The sequence below is a fragment of the Ursus maritimus genome, unplaced genomic scaffold (assembly GCF_017311325.1).
Source record: "Ursus maritimus isolate PB19 unplaced genomic scaffold, ASM1731132v1 scaffold_12, whole genome shotgun sequence".
Taxonomy (NCBI): Eukaryota; Metazoa; Chordata; class Mammalia; order Carnivora; family Ursidae; genus Ursus; species Ursus maritimus.
Genome location: NW_024423564.1, coordinates 40,059,875 through 40,073,853, shown reverse-complemented (window position 1 = coordinate 40,073,853; position 13,979 = coordinate 40,059,875). Strand labels below are relative to the sequence as shown.

Here is a 13,979-nt window from a genome sequence, read left to right as displayed (position 1 = left end):
CCTGCTTCCCCCACAAAGGTAGCTACTATTCTGACCCTTATCACCATAGTTTTGCTTGTTCTTGAGTTTCATTGAGTAGAATCATGTACTCTATTGTTTCTGGCTTCTTTAGTTCAACATGATATCTGGGAGATTCACCTGTGGGTAGGCAGTATTATTAACCTCTATTTTAAAGATGTAGAAACAGGATCAGGGAGGTTAAGTAGCTTGCCTCAATGTTACATAGCTGAAAAACTCAGGATTTGAATTCAAGAGATCTGACTTCAGAGCTGACATTCCTATCTACTTCATGAAGAATTAGTTGTAAATTTCATAAACAGAACATGTTTCATGTTTTTATTTTGTCCAGATCTTTGTTGATGCATTGTCATCATTAAAAAAAAAAAAAGTCTTAGGGAAGCTATCCTCTTAACTGTAAATAGTACTTTATTTAACTTCCCATTTGATAGAATGGCTATTTTTAGCTCTGCAAAAGATACGACTGTGCTGAAGGTTGAGTGGGTGATCAAATGGAAAATCGTGAGTTGGGAAAGTCATGTGGGATTATCTGGGGGAAGCTTAGGACATGAGGCACATGCAGCAATGCCTTTCTAATGTCAGCAGGGAAGGGCTTAGAAGTTTTGCAAGCACGTGTGGATTTTTTAGATCTTAACCTCTGATGTTCAGAGCTTGTGTTCTTTATTTTTTTAATGCCTCCTTGAACATGTGCCTGCTTCTGTATTCATTGCTGGTCCTGTGGAGACAGAACATGATGGCAAAGAGGAAGTGGAGCATAAGCCAACTACTGACATATAATTCAACTTAGAGAAATGAATATCCTGCTGTGTTCATGGTTAATAAGACTTTTTAAAAATTGAGGGGGGGTTATTTAAAACTTACTGAAAGATTGTAATAATACAGAGGACTTCCAGAATACCCTTTACCCATTTCTCTAATTTTTACCATTTGCTACATTTGCTATTTTGTTCTCACACACACACACACACACACACACACACACAAATACAAATACATATAATTTTTCTAAACAATTTGAAAAAGTGGATTGTGTGTATTATGCCCATTAACTCTTACTATTTCAGAATGTAGTTACTAAGCACAGGGTTTTTCTCTATATAACTGTAGTACAGTTGTGAAATTCAGAAAATCTAATATTGATAAAACTACAGTATGGACAAAATTATTTTATCAGTTGCCTAATATCCTCTTTAAGCTAAATGTATATATATATATAAACAAAGTATTCTATTCAGAGGTTACTTGGAATAGGTTCTTTCCTGCCCCTTTCCCCACTAGGTGATTGTTATTTATTTGAAATACTGTTGAATCCATTTGCTTCTTTTTGAATTGAGTTTGAGTTTCCCCCCTTATCCTTGTTTTAATTTTTTCTGAATACATAAAATATTAACATGATTCAAAAGTTAAAACTATATTAAAAGACATTCAGAGATCTGTCACTCTTTCTCCTAGTCCTCTATCCCATTACTCATTTCTCCCACTCCTTATAAGTAATCATTTTCATTAATTTTTGGCTCACCCTTTCAGTGTTTATTTTTGCCAAGAGAAGCAGAAAAAAATGAAACATTCCAAGAGTTTGTATGTCATTCTTGTTCAGGGCCTGTGTTAATCTTTTCTGTATGGTTCCAATTTTAGTGTGTGTGCTGCTGAAGTGAGTACTTGATATCCTTTCAGTAGTGGCTAGAAGTCAGTAGGTTAGAGTAGGACAGTGTGGTACAGATTCAGACAAGGGTAAGGAGGAAGGATTCCATGGTTAGGGAGGCAGTGCAGTGATGCATAGGAGCATGGGCTATAAAAGTACACAGGCCTGGGGCGCCTAGGTGGCACAGTCATTTGGGCATCTGATTCTTGATTTTGGCTCAGGTTGTGATCTCAGGGTCCTGGGATTGAGCCCTTTGTTGGGCTCCATGCCTTCCCCCCACAAGATTTTTTTTGAGAGAGTGTGAGTGAGCAAGAACACAAGCAGGGGGTAAGGTCAGAGGGAGAGGGAGAAACAGACTCCCCATTGATCAGAGAGCCTGACATGGGGCTCGATTATCAGGACCCTGGGATCATGACCTGAGCTAAAGGCTGATGCTTAACCCACTGAACCACCCAGGTATCCTGGGTTCCATGCTTTTCTCTCTCCATCTCTCTATTTTTTTTTTTTTTTTAAAGGAGGCTCCATGCCCAGCATGGAGCCCAACACAGGGCTTGAACTCATGACCTTGAGACCAGGCCTTTATCAAAATCAAGAGTCCAATGCTCAACTGAGCCACCCAGGTGCCCCCAAAAAGCAGTTTTAAGAGGGAAGGCCATAGAGATAAATGCCTACCTCAAGAAACAAGTCTCAACCTAACTTTATACCTCAAGCAAGTAGAAAAAGAACAAATGAAGCCCAGAGTTAGTAGAAGGAAGGAAATAACAAAGGCTAAAAATAGAGACTGGGAATATACAGGGGGTGCCTGGGTGGCTCAGTTGGTAAGCATCTGACTGTTGATGTCGGTTCAGGTCGTGATCACAGGGTTGTGAGATCAAACCCCATGTCGGTGGGGAGGGGGGTACTGCTTGGGAACCTCTCTCTCCCTCTGCACCCCCCCAAAAGAAAAACAGACTAAAAAGACCATAGAGAAGATCAGTGAAACTGAGAGTTGGTTCTTAGAAAAAACATTTGACAGACCTTTAGTTAGATTCACCAAAAAGGACTCAAAACCAGAAGTGAAATAGATATTACACGGGATACCACCGAAATGCAGAGGATCATAAGAGACTACTATGAACAGTTAGGCCTAACATACTGGACAACATATAAGGCATGGGTAAATTCCTAGAAACCTACAACCCACCAAGACTGATGATGAAATAAAAAAATCTGAACAGATGAATTTAATCTCCTTGATAGTAATGAAAAACTTCCCAACAACAAAAGTTTAGGACCAGATGGCTTCACTGGAAAACTCAACCAAACATTCAAAGAGAAGAATTAATACCAATCCTCAAATTCTTCCAAAAATTAGAAGAGTGCACTCTTCCAAGCTCATTTTATGAAGCCAGCGTTACCATGTATACCAAAACCAGACAAGATTGCCCACAAGAGCCAGTATTCATAACATAAATGCAAAAATCCTCAATAAAACATTAGCAATCATATTCAGCAATACATTAAAAAGATCATACCTCATGACCAGGTGGGGTTTATTCCAGGGATGGTTCAACATCCACAAATCAATGTGTTTATACCACATTAACAAAGTGAAGGATAAAAATTATGATTTCTCAGATGCAGAAAAAACATTTGATAGAATTCAACATTTGTTTATGGTAAAAACTCTCAACAAAGTGGGTAAGAGGGAACATACCTCAATGTAGTAAGTGTCCTATAGGACAAGCCCACAGCTAACATCATACTTAGAGGAAAAGCTTTCAGCTTTTCACCACTAAGATCAGGAACAAGGCAAGGATGCCCACCCTTGCCACTTCTATTCAACACAGTATTGAAGGTTCTAGCCAGAGCAATTAGGCAAGAAAAAGAAATAAAAGCTATGCAAGTTGGAGAGGAAGAAGTAAAATGGTCACTGTTTGAAGATGATATATACAGAAAACTCAACACTTTATCCAGAAAACTGTTAGAACTAATAAATTCAGTAAAATTGGTATGCTAAAATCTTACATTTCTATATGCTAGTAATGAACTATTGGAAAGAACAGTTCCGTCTACAGTTGCATCAGAAGAGTAAAGTACTGAGGAACAAATTTGACCAAGGAGGAGAATATCCTATTGAAAACTACAAGATGTTAATGTAAGAAATTGAAGCCAAATAAATGAAAAGCTATTCCGTGCTCATGGATTGGAAGAATTAATAGTTAAAATGTCCATACTACTCAAAGTAATATTACAGAGTCAGTGCAAACCCTATCAAAATTCCAATGACACTTTTCAAACAAATAGAACAAATAGTCTTAAAATTCATGTGGAACCAACCATAGAAGACCCTGAATAGCCAAGTAAGGTTAAGAAAGAACAAAGCTGAAGGCAGCACATTCCCCGATTTCAAGGTATATTACAAAGCTGTGGTAACTAAGTGTAGTATTAGCATAAAAACAAACCTCGATCATTGGGGCAGAATAGAGAGCCCAGAAATAAACTCCTGCATATATGGCCAATTTATAATAAAGGAGCCAAGAGTGTACAATGGGGGAGGGGATACTCTATTTTTAATTTTTATTTACTTTTTTTGGATACTCTTTAATAAATGGTGTGGTAAATATGGGATATCCAATAATGGGAAAATTGGATAGCCACATGCAAAAGAATGAAACTGGATCATTATCTCACACCATACACAAAAATTAATACAGAATGGATTAAAGACTTGAATTAAAACCTGAAACCACAAAACTAGGAGAAAAGCTAGTCAGTAAGCTCTTCGACATAGGTTTTGGTGATGGTTTTTGAACCTGAAAACAGAAGCAACAGAAGGAAAAATAAAAAGTGGGACCATCTAACTAAAATACAGTCAGATTTAAAAAAATGGGCAGAAGATCTGAATCAAAGAAGACCTACAGATGGCTAACAGGTACATGAAAAGATGTTTTATGTCATTAATCATCAGGGAAATGCAAATCAAAACCACAGTGAGATACTACCTTGCACTGTTAGAATGGCTATTCTCAAAAGGACTAGAAATAACAAGTGTTGGTGAGGATGTGGAGAAAAGGGAATCCTTGTGCACTGTTGGTGGGAATGTAAATTGGTGTACGGAAAACAATATGGCGTTTCCTCAAAAAATTAAAACTAGAATTACTGTACAATTCAGCAATTCCACTTCTGGGTATTTATATGAGGAAAATGAAAACGCTAATTCAGAAAGATAAATGAACCAGGGATATCTGGGTGGCTCAGTCGGTTAAGCATCCAACTCTTGATTTTGGCTCAGGTCATGATCTCAGGGTGGTGGGATAGAGCCTGACATCTGGCTCTGTGCTTTGTGCGGAGTCTGCTTGTCCCTCTCCCTCTGTGCACACTCTCTCTCTCAAAATCATAAAGACAAATGCACCATGCATTTGTGTACAGTGTTCATTGCAGCATTATTTACAATACTCAAGATGTGGAAGCAACCTAAGTGCCCATCCACTGATGAATGGATAAAGATGTGTGAGCGTGCATGCATGTGCGTGCATATGCACGATGGAATATTAGCTGTATAACAGAATGAAATCTTCCCATTTGTGGCAATATGGATGGACCTTAAGGGCGTTATGCTAAGTGAAATGTCAGAGAAACACCCATACTGTGTGATCTATCTTCTATGTGGAATCTAAAAAATATATATGTGATTTTTTAAAAAAAAAATTGAATTAAAAGACAGTACTGCATGGTTCTCACAGATAAAACTTTTCAGGTGAAAAGACAATGGATTTAAATATTTGTGATTTTAGATTTTACAAGTCCATTTTCCCAGAACCAGAGTATATAAATAACCTAATCAGAAAATTCAGAGTATACTTTTAACAAAACCGGAAATTCCTAGAGTGGTTTAAGATGAGTTGGCAAACATTTATATAAAGGGACAGGTGGTTAATATTTTAGGCCTTGTTGTAATTCAGGGTCATGTAAGCTGTTGGTACCACCTCTCTTTGAACCCCAATTCCGTTGTTTGTTGTGTTCTTTTAATCAAGCCATGTAATCACTGTACCTTGATATTCTCCTCTGTTAATGGAATGAGGCTTGCTTTGAAGGTTAAATGAATTAACTATTTACAGTTGTTATGAGTGTTACTTCATTATGAATGAGGTTTGAGGACAGTGTTGGGTGGATCAGCAGCACAGATCTCAGAGTTGCTGACCATGGCAGTAGGGCTTGCAGCTCAAACAACTTTGAATCTGATGCCTAAGCTTTGAGTAGGGTGGGATGTTGCCCTTGAGTTCTGCTGATACCTGTGATGAGCAGACAGAGTTCTGTAAGTATATGCAATGAAATAATGGAAAATACTATAATAATGTTCTGAAATGGTTGGGAACCTCTGAGTTTAATAATGTTGTGAACCTCATCTTTTAAAAAATATTTGTCTTCTCTGCACTTTGCAATATCAAGCTCTAAAGCCAGATGAGACAAAGTTCTGTCATAGAGAATGATAATAAGTGACTCAGTAAATATAAGCGTAGAATGAATACCTTTTTCTTTTCCAGTTCTTTGTGTTTGAGTAGCACTTTTAGCAATATTAATCTGTGTCATGTTATGATTATCATCCAGAAACTTGTCTCAATGGCTACCTCATTCTTTATTCTATGACTTAAGAGACTAAGGCTTAGGTAACCCACAACATATATAATCAGTGTCTTCTCCTTTGCTTCTATATCTTTTTTTTTTTTTTTTAAGATTTTATTTATGTGAGAGAGCATGCATACGTGGGAGAGTGAGGGGGAGAGAATCTGAAGCAGACTCTGCACTGAGTGCAGAGCCCAGAGTGGGGCTTGATCCCACAGCCCTGAGATCATGACCTGAGCCGAAACCAAGAATCAGATGTTTAACCAACTGAGCCACCTAGGCGTGCCCTTTGCTTCTGTATTTGATTGCCCTTATGGTGTTCTTCAAGTTTCTTACACAGATTTTCCCATCTCTTCATCCCAGATCCGTATCTGCTGCCTCTGACTATTACCCGTGCTTTGACTTTATTCTTGCCCACCTGGATTCTTGCCTTGCTGCTTGCTCTGACTTCTGGTAACTGCCTTTCCTTCTGTCTGGACACTCTTCTAGTGACCTCTGTGGCTACTCACAGGTCCAGGACAACCTAGATTTTTGTAACTCTGACCTTTAATTTACTGGTAAGATTTATATGTATCTGTAAAGTTTTCCATTTTTAAAAGTTTTATTTATTTAATCTTTACACTCCACATGGGGCTTGAACCCATGACTCCAAGATCAAAAGTTGCATGCTCTTCTGACTGAGCCATGTGCCCTGTAAAATTTTTCATTTAATTAATTTTATATAATTATTTTTAATAAAATTGTGATGTCTTAAAAATATGTGATGGTACACTGAAATTTATATGGTGTCATTGATCAAAGGAAAAAATACGGTCAGAAGATATTAAGAGATAAATTAGAATAAAAATCAAGAAAGGGAAAGCTATATATAGATTTTCACATTCTCGAATGGCTTAAGAATGGGTAGATGACAGGATATTAAATAGTTTTTTTTCTTTGTTTCTTTAGACTCTAGTTTTCCTTTAAATCTTGCTTATTTTTCTGTGATTTTAGTAACTCTTAATTCTGTTAACTTATAATGCTTGTATCGACTCATTTTTTTAAAAAAATATTTTATTTATTTATTCGACAGGATAGAAACAGCCAGCGAGAGAGGGAACACAAGCAGGGGGAGTGGGAGAGGAAGAAGCAGGCTCATAGCAGAAGAGCCTGATATGGGGCTCGATCCCATATCGCCGGGATCACGCCCTGAGCCGAAGGCAGACGCTTAACCGCTGTGCCACCCGGGCACCCCTAGTATCGACTCTTAATAAAACAATATGTCAGATTGAAATTTCTCATTTTTTAAAATATTTCACTTTTTGTAATGATAGTGAGCTCTGAATTGGCATTATTTCATTTGCATAAAGCATATTAATAGTTACTATTATAATGAAAATAGGAACGTTCTTAAAATTTGAGGGTAAAAAAGAAACCTATTGTGAGTTCTGATACATAGTAATAAAACTTAAAAAAGTCCAACCTTCCCAGAATAGTCTTTTACAATTTTCTTTCTTCTGATGATATTATGGAGATGCTGGGGTACATGAGATCAGTTCTCCTCTTAACTCTCAGATGCAGTGGTCACCCTGCTGATTCAAAAGATGTTATTTTTCCACCTGGTAAGAGTGGGGAATGCACGTGCTTTTATTATACATCTAGTAGTCCCTAATATTTCTATCCTATCCACCCCCATGAAGGATTTGTGACTCCTGAGGCAGACGGTGGCTTTTCTTTTGCCCTGTTCCTCACTACTGTGGAAGAATTGAACTTTGCAGGGCTGTTAACTGTGCAGGGTTTTCTGGGCCTCTTATCTCTAAAATCCTTCCATAAAATCTTAGTACTATCTTAGGGAGTCTTAGGTCTCCTTTTGAGACTATGCACTATAGACTTATTGTATAGAAGTAAAATAGATTTAAGAAAGACCAATATGAAGTTTTCCTGTGGGTCCTAAGTTCTCCTGACCTAAAATATATAAATGAAAAATGAGAGTATAAAATCACTTACTGGCTCCCTAAATGGTAACCACACCTGTGTCTTATTAGTTATCAATGTTCTTAGCAGAGGTTGTACCAATTCTTGAATCATTACATTTGTAACTAAGGTTTAAAAAATGTAGCCAGGAAAAAAAAATCTTCAGCTCTATTCTTATGTAATAGGTTTCATTTTGAAATGATTCAACAACCATTTTTGGAGGAACTTTTTTGTGTAGTACTGTGCTAGACACAGAGCATGTAATGGTGAATAACACCATCTCTGTCTCCAAGGACATTACAGTTCAGTAATGGAGATTGAGAAGTGAATGAACAATTGCACTATAGTATGCTGAACTGGCAAATTGCTTGATCTTCCCAAGCTTCAATTTTTCTGATTTATGACATGAGACTCTCATAAAGGTTGTTAAAATTAAATGAGATGGCAAATGTAAAGTGCTCAGTTTAGAGCTCAGAATATGCAGCAAAATCTATAGAAGCATGAGAGTGACACCCTGACCGTTCTTGGGGGAGTATCCCAGGGGATGTCAGAAGTTTCTCAGAGGAGGTGTTGATGACTTATGGAACATAATTCTGAATGAGGTAAGATGGTTGTCCTTTGTTGCTTGGTCTTTCATCTTTGAGCATTAAGCTGCATTGTTAATATGTCAATATATATAATGTCTCAGGAGCCTGAAAAATGTTATGCAGTTCTACTTGTATTATGTGTTTTTCTTAATTTTCTTTCTTTCAGAGAATTAAAGATGGTAGCCTAATTGACTCAGTTAAAACAATCTGTGTGGGGGATCATATCGAATCCGTAAATGGAGAAAGTATCATTGGGTGGCGTCACTATGATGTTGCAAAAAAATTAAAGGAATTAAAAAAAGATGAATCCTTTACCTTGAAGTTAGTAGAACCGAAGAAGGGATTTGGTAAGTTGGGTGTGCGTGTGTATGTGTGTGAAGTGTTCCCTTCCATGGCTTGTCTTTCTATAAGGGTAGTGAGTACTGAGATGTCATGCCATGTGATACCATGTATCCATTAAGGATGTAGAGAATGATAGCACTACTGACAAGGGATACAACTATTCAAGAAGAAAGTTGTTTAAAAGGACAATTTCTGAAAGACCTTTGGAGATACAAAGTCTAATGTCTAGTGACTCTGTGGCTGTTCCAAACTCCAAGAAGAGTACATTGTATTACATTTATCTTGCTGAGCAATAAAATTCTTGATTGAGCTCTCTAAGCTGTAATAACTGTTGTTCATGGACCTCAACAGCAAAAACTTCAGTTACACACAGAATTGGTATTTAAAATAGTTATCTAGTCTATTTTAAAGACTTCCTTCAATACTTTTCCTCCATTGGCATTTTGAATTGGCAGCATGGGATGGTATGAAATTACTTCCACTTTGGTGCGACATCTGTACTTGCTTGGTTTTAGCCATGGCAGCTGTGTCCCAACTGTTCAAACCCCCCAGGGCCATCTCATCTACAGGAAAATGTGCCAGCTTCCCTCTCACTACCCAGCACTATTTTAATAAGCCAAATGACGGCCTAGTGTTCATCAGTGTTGAAATATTTTCAGCAGAATCATTCTAGGCTGCCCTTACTCATCTATGACCCCACCCAACTTATGTTCGTTCTTTTGCTCACAGTACATAAATATTCCTTATAGTTTGTCTCTAATGGAGGTTTTCTCAGGGCAGTTAATAAAAATGATGGGAGAATGCAATAGATCTGGGGAATTATATTTTCCCTCCCTTAGCACATAAGCAAAAGATCCTAGCCATATGGAAATGGAAATTCTTCTCTGCTTCCAAGCGATTCTGTGCCATTTAATAGAAATACAGTGTAGATTGTATGACTTGTGGGAGAAAGAGTTCCATAGAAGATATAAGAAAAGAGGGCCTTGCACTGAGCTGTGTATAGAATTGTTGAATCCCTATATTGCACACCTGAAGCTTATATAACACTGTATGTTAACTATACTGGAATTAAAATAAAAAAAAAAAAACCCAAAAGAAAACACTGGGTGGCAGGGGTGAGTGGAGGAAGAATGCCTTATGCCAGTGCTGCTCCTGGGGGGACCATTCATTTAGGAAACAGTATTATAGATACTGTGATTCTGCGTGGAGTATGGCCCAGCTTCTGAGCTCGCTTGTCACAGAAGAAGGTGGGCAGCTTTCAGATTTCTATCTAGTGCTCCTTTTGAAATGGCTTTGTTTGCTAACCAACTCCTTGGGTATCATAAAACCATTAGGATGTAAGCAGTTTGAGATATTTTTATTTGATTTAGACACTTTGTAAATCAGTCATTCTCTTAGTACAACTGAAGGAGTATAATTTTTTCCACCTTTATCTCTACCACGTAATCTATTTTTCAGAGTTAATCTTTTTCTATTTTTACCTATCGTCTGCATCTAAATCTTGTGGTTCCCTGTATATTTATAGAAAGTTGCTGATACATTTTAACTTGGATGCTTGGTTGGTATTAGTCTTGGGTGTTACAGAGATCATTGTATTTAGCCATTACTGCTCTGTGATTAGATTTTTTCTTCGGTACCTGAGACACACATGTAGGTGGTTGGTGTGCTGCACTGCCTTATGTGCCTGGCTACTATTGAACCTGCTCTTTGTTGCCTCATTAGGAATTCCACGTACACATTTGAGAAGGACACTGGGTAGGATTTTCCTGCTGGGGGTGCATTATTTTAGTATCCCAAATTCTAGTGGTGCTGTGGGTTAGGTATATGGGAATTGATTTTGGAGCAATGATAGGTGTTTATCTTCCAAAGTTCCTATGGCAGCTTAACTCAACCTAACTTAAATCTGCTGGACTGTATGTATTTCCCACTCTGGGTTGGTAGTTGACTTTGGGCCATAGCTTGGGGATTTCTCTCTCAGAAGTAGGACTTGCTGCTCTGCCCATACTTCAGCCCTCAATTTTGCTGCTTTTTGCCTTGGGATAAAGGTAGTGCTAGTTTTTTTCCTCATCCTTTGACTTCATTCCAGTGCTTGGTACTTTTCTTGGAAGGGGAGTATACATCAGGAGGTACTTGAGGGATCTAGCTTCCCCCAGTTCTCTTGTTTCTGATCTTATTTTTTGCGGGTTCCTTCGTTCCTGCATCTTCTAGCATTATCATTGATGAATTGATTCAAATTCCTAGTCCTTCATGATTATCTGATGCTGTTGTCTTGGAATCCTACAGGAGAAAAGGGCCAATGTAGGTGAGGCAGAATGTTCTGGTCTCTGTGATCAGTTAGGCCACCCAGGCTGAAGTGAAGTCATTTCTAGGATTTTACCAAAAGCAGTTGAAATAGCCATACTCTACTATTTTGACATTTCCTTACAAACTTCCCTAAAGATTTTAGCCTGAGGAGTCATGTGGATTGTGTCCTAAAATGCAAGAAGGAGTGTAGTTGATTGCTTTGCAGTGGTATAACAAGGGTGATGAACACAACTTTCAGCTGTGGATAGGGGGATATTTACAGCCTGCTCCCATTTTCATATATTAGTTCCACCACCAGTCACATCCCATTTCCAGGGGCCATTATAGTCTCATGTTCTACTGACTGAGCCAGGCAAGCTGCATCAAGCTTTCTTTTTTTTTTTTTTCTTAAAGATTTTATTTATTTATTCGACAGAGATAGAGACAGCCAGCGAGAGAGGGAACACAAGCAGGGGGAGTGGGAGTGGAAAAAGCAGGCTCACAGCAGAGGAGCCTGACGTGGGGCTCGATCCCATAACGCCGGGATCATGCCCTGAGCCGAAGGCAGACGCCCAACCGCTGTGCCACCCAGGCGCCCCAGCATCAAGCTTTCTTTAAGGGAAAGAGTAAAAGCCACATTCTTCCTGGTGCTGGCCCCCGGATTTGGAAAGGACAACAGTCCGTATTTGGACTATACTTCTGGGAAGTTGTCTCCCGCAAATAATTTATTCAGAATCTTCTATGTTCCAGGTACTCCATTAGGCCCATTGGATACTAAGAAAGAAGACTAAGCTATAGCTCCTGCCTTTTGAGGAGCTCATAGTTTAGCAGAAGGCTGTTACTGACTGAATTGTGCCCCCCGAAAATCCATGTGTTGAAGTCCTAATCTCCACTGCCTCAGAATGTGACTGTATTTGGAGATAAGGTCTTTAAGGAGGCAGTTAAGTTAAAATGAGATCATTAGGGTAGGCCCTGATCCAATGTGGCTGATCTAAGAGGAGAAAATTTGGACACACATACACATAGCAGGAGAATGCCATGTGACCATGAAGACCTCTACAGACCAAGGAGAGGGGTCTTAGAAGGAAATAACCCTGGGGATGGCTTGATCTCCAACTTCTCTAGAACTGAGGAAATAGATTTCTTTTGTTTAAGCAAGGTAGTCCTTTGTTGCAGCCCTAGGAAACTAACACAGAGGCAATAGGCTTAAAGAAAAATTATGGTGCAAATTCTTTGTGACAGTATGAGCTCCCTAATAATCTAGAAGGTATAGGTGGAGTATCTTAGCTGTCCTGTGGCCTTGGGTAGATGGCAGGAACATACTGATGTTTTCATTCAATAGATATTTGAGCAGTTACTGCATACTGGTCTTAAGAGTGTTAGTTGCTGGGATAATAATAGTTTCTTGAGCATCCACTGTATTCTGTCACCATACTACCTGCTTGGTATATCACATGAGTAAGATCTAGTTCTTGCCTTCAAGAAGCTCCTGTCTAGTGGGAGGAGATGGATATGAAAAGAAATTCAATGAGAGTTAGAGGTGCTGGCATGTACTGGAGGCATAAAAGTGGGTGACATCAAGTCTACCTAAGGAGTTGAGGAAAAGCTTCCTGGAAAAAAGATTTGAGCTGAATCTTAAAAGAGCTGGGCTCAGTGAACAGATTAGGAAAGGTTGTCCCAGGGAGTGGGAATAGAATAAGCAAAGGTGTAGAGGTATAGAGCAGTATCCTATGTTTGGGAATACCGTGAATGTTTGTATGATTGGAGTAGAGGTTCTAGGTGGTTGTGTGACAAGAGATGAAGCTCAAGGGTCAGTAGAGACCAAATAATCAAGAGCCTTATATGTGAAGATAAAGAGTGGGCAATGAAGGGGCTTAAGCAGGTGATGAGACTTGGCTTTTAGAGAGACAGTTTGGAGACTGTGTCAAATGGGTGGGGGTGGTTTATAAGGTTGTGTGGCCAAGGAAATTCATGAAGATTCTATCATGTAGATGGAGGAGAGAGAAGATGAAATCCTGAATGAAGTCAGTAGCAGTAGGTATGGAGGTGAGAAATAGTTCTGAGGAATAGACAGTGGTGTGCTGGAGCCATTTGTGCACATCTCTTCCAAACTCCATGTTCAGTGACCTCACATTGGTGGCAATGGTTGGGGTATTTATGTCACAGACATAGACAAGTACTGCAAGTTTGGACTTTTTTTAAATTATTTTTTTAGCCTGGAGAGCTGATGGTTAAACATTTACCTGCATACCACTGAATATTAAGAAGGTAGAGTTGGAAACTCATTTAATGTAGAGGTAAAAGAAGAGATTGCAAACGATGACCCACAGATTTGTGGCTTGGGTGAGGGATGGGATGGAGTGCTTTTCTTTAAGGTGAGGAAAACTGGAAGAGAAATAGATTTGGGTGAGGACTTAGAGAAGAGAGACTGTAGGTACAATATAATTTTAGGCCTGGTGAGTTGAAACGTGTGGGAGAATTTAGTTGGAAGTGTGTAAGAGGTAGACAAGTATTGAGAACTGAAGCCTAGGGAATGGGATTTATGAGTA

General features: G+C 38.8%; 1 protein-coding gene and 1 non-coding gene across 4 annotated transcripts in view; one reads left to right on the top strand and one right to left on the bottom strand.

Annotated features, from left to right (window-relative positions):
* Nucleotides 1–13,979, top strand: part of GIPC2 (GIPC PDZ domain containing family member 2) — a 72,814-nt gene that overhangs the window by 33,241 nt on the left and 25,594 nt on the right. Inside the window, exon 3 of one of the 3 annotated variants that reach the window (XM_040627109.1) lies at nt 8,972–9,152. In XM_040627109.1, coding sequence (XP_040483043.1) covers nt 8,972–9,152 — 181 coding nt within the window. Of the gene's footprint in view, nt 1–8,971; nt 9,170–13,979 lie in introns of all 3 variants that reach the window. The other 2 variants (XM_040627108.1, XM_040627110.1) reach the window with 2 other exon arrangements.
* LOC121102175 lies at nt 1,571–1,677 on the bottom strand. Its single transcript, XR_005834263.1, has one exon. It is a non-coding gene; the product is annotated as a U6 spliceosomal RNA (small nuclear RNA).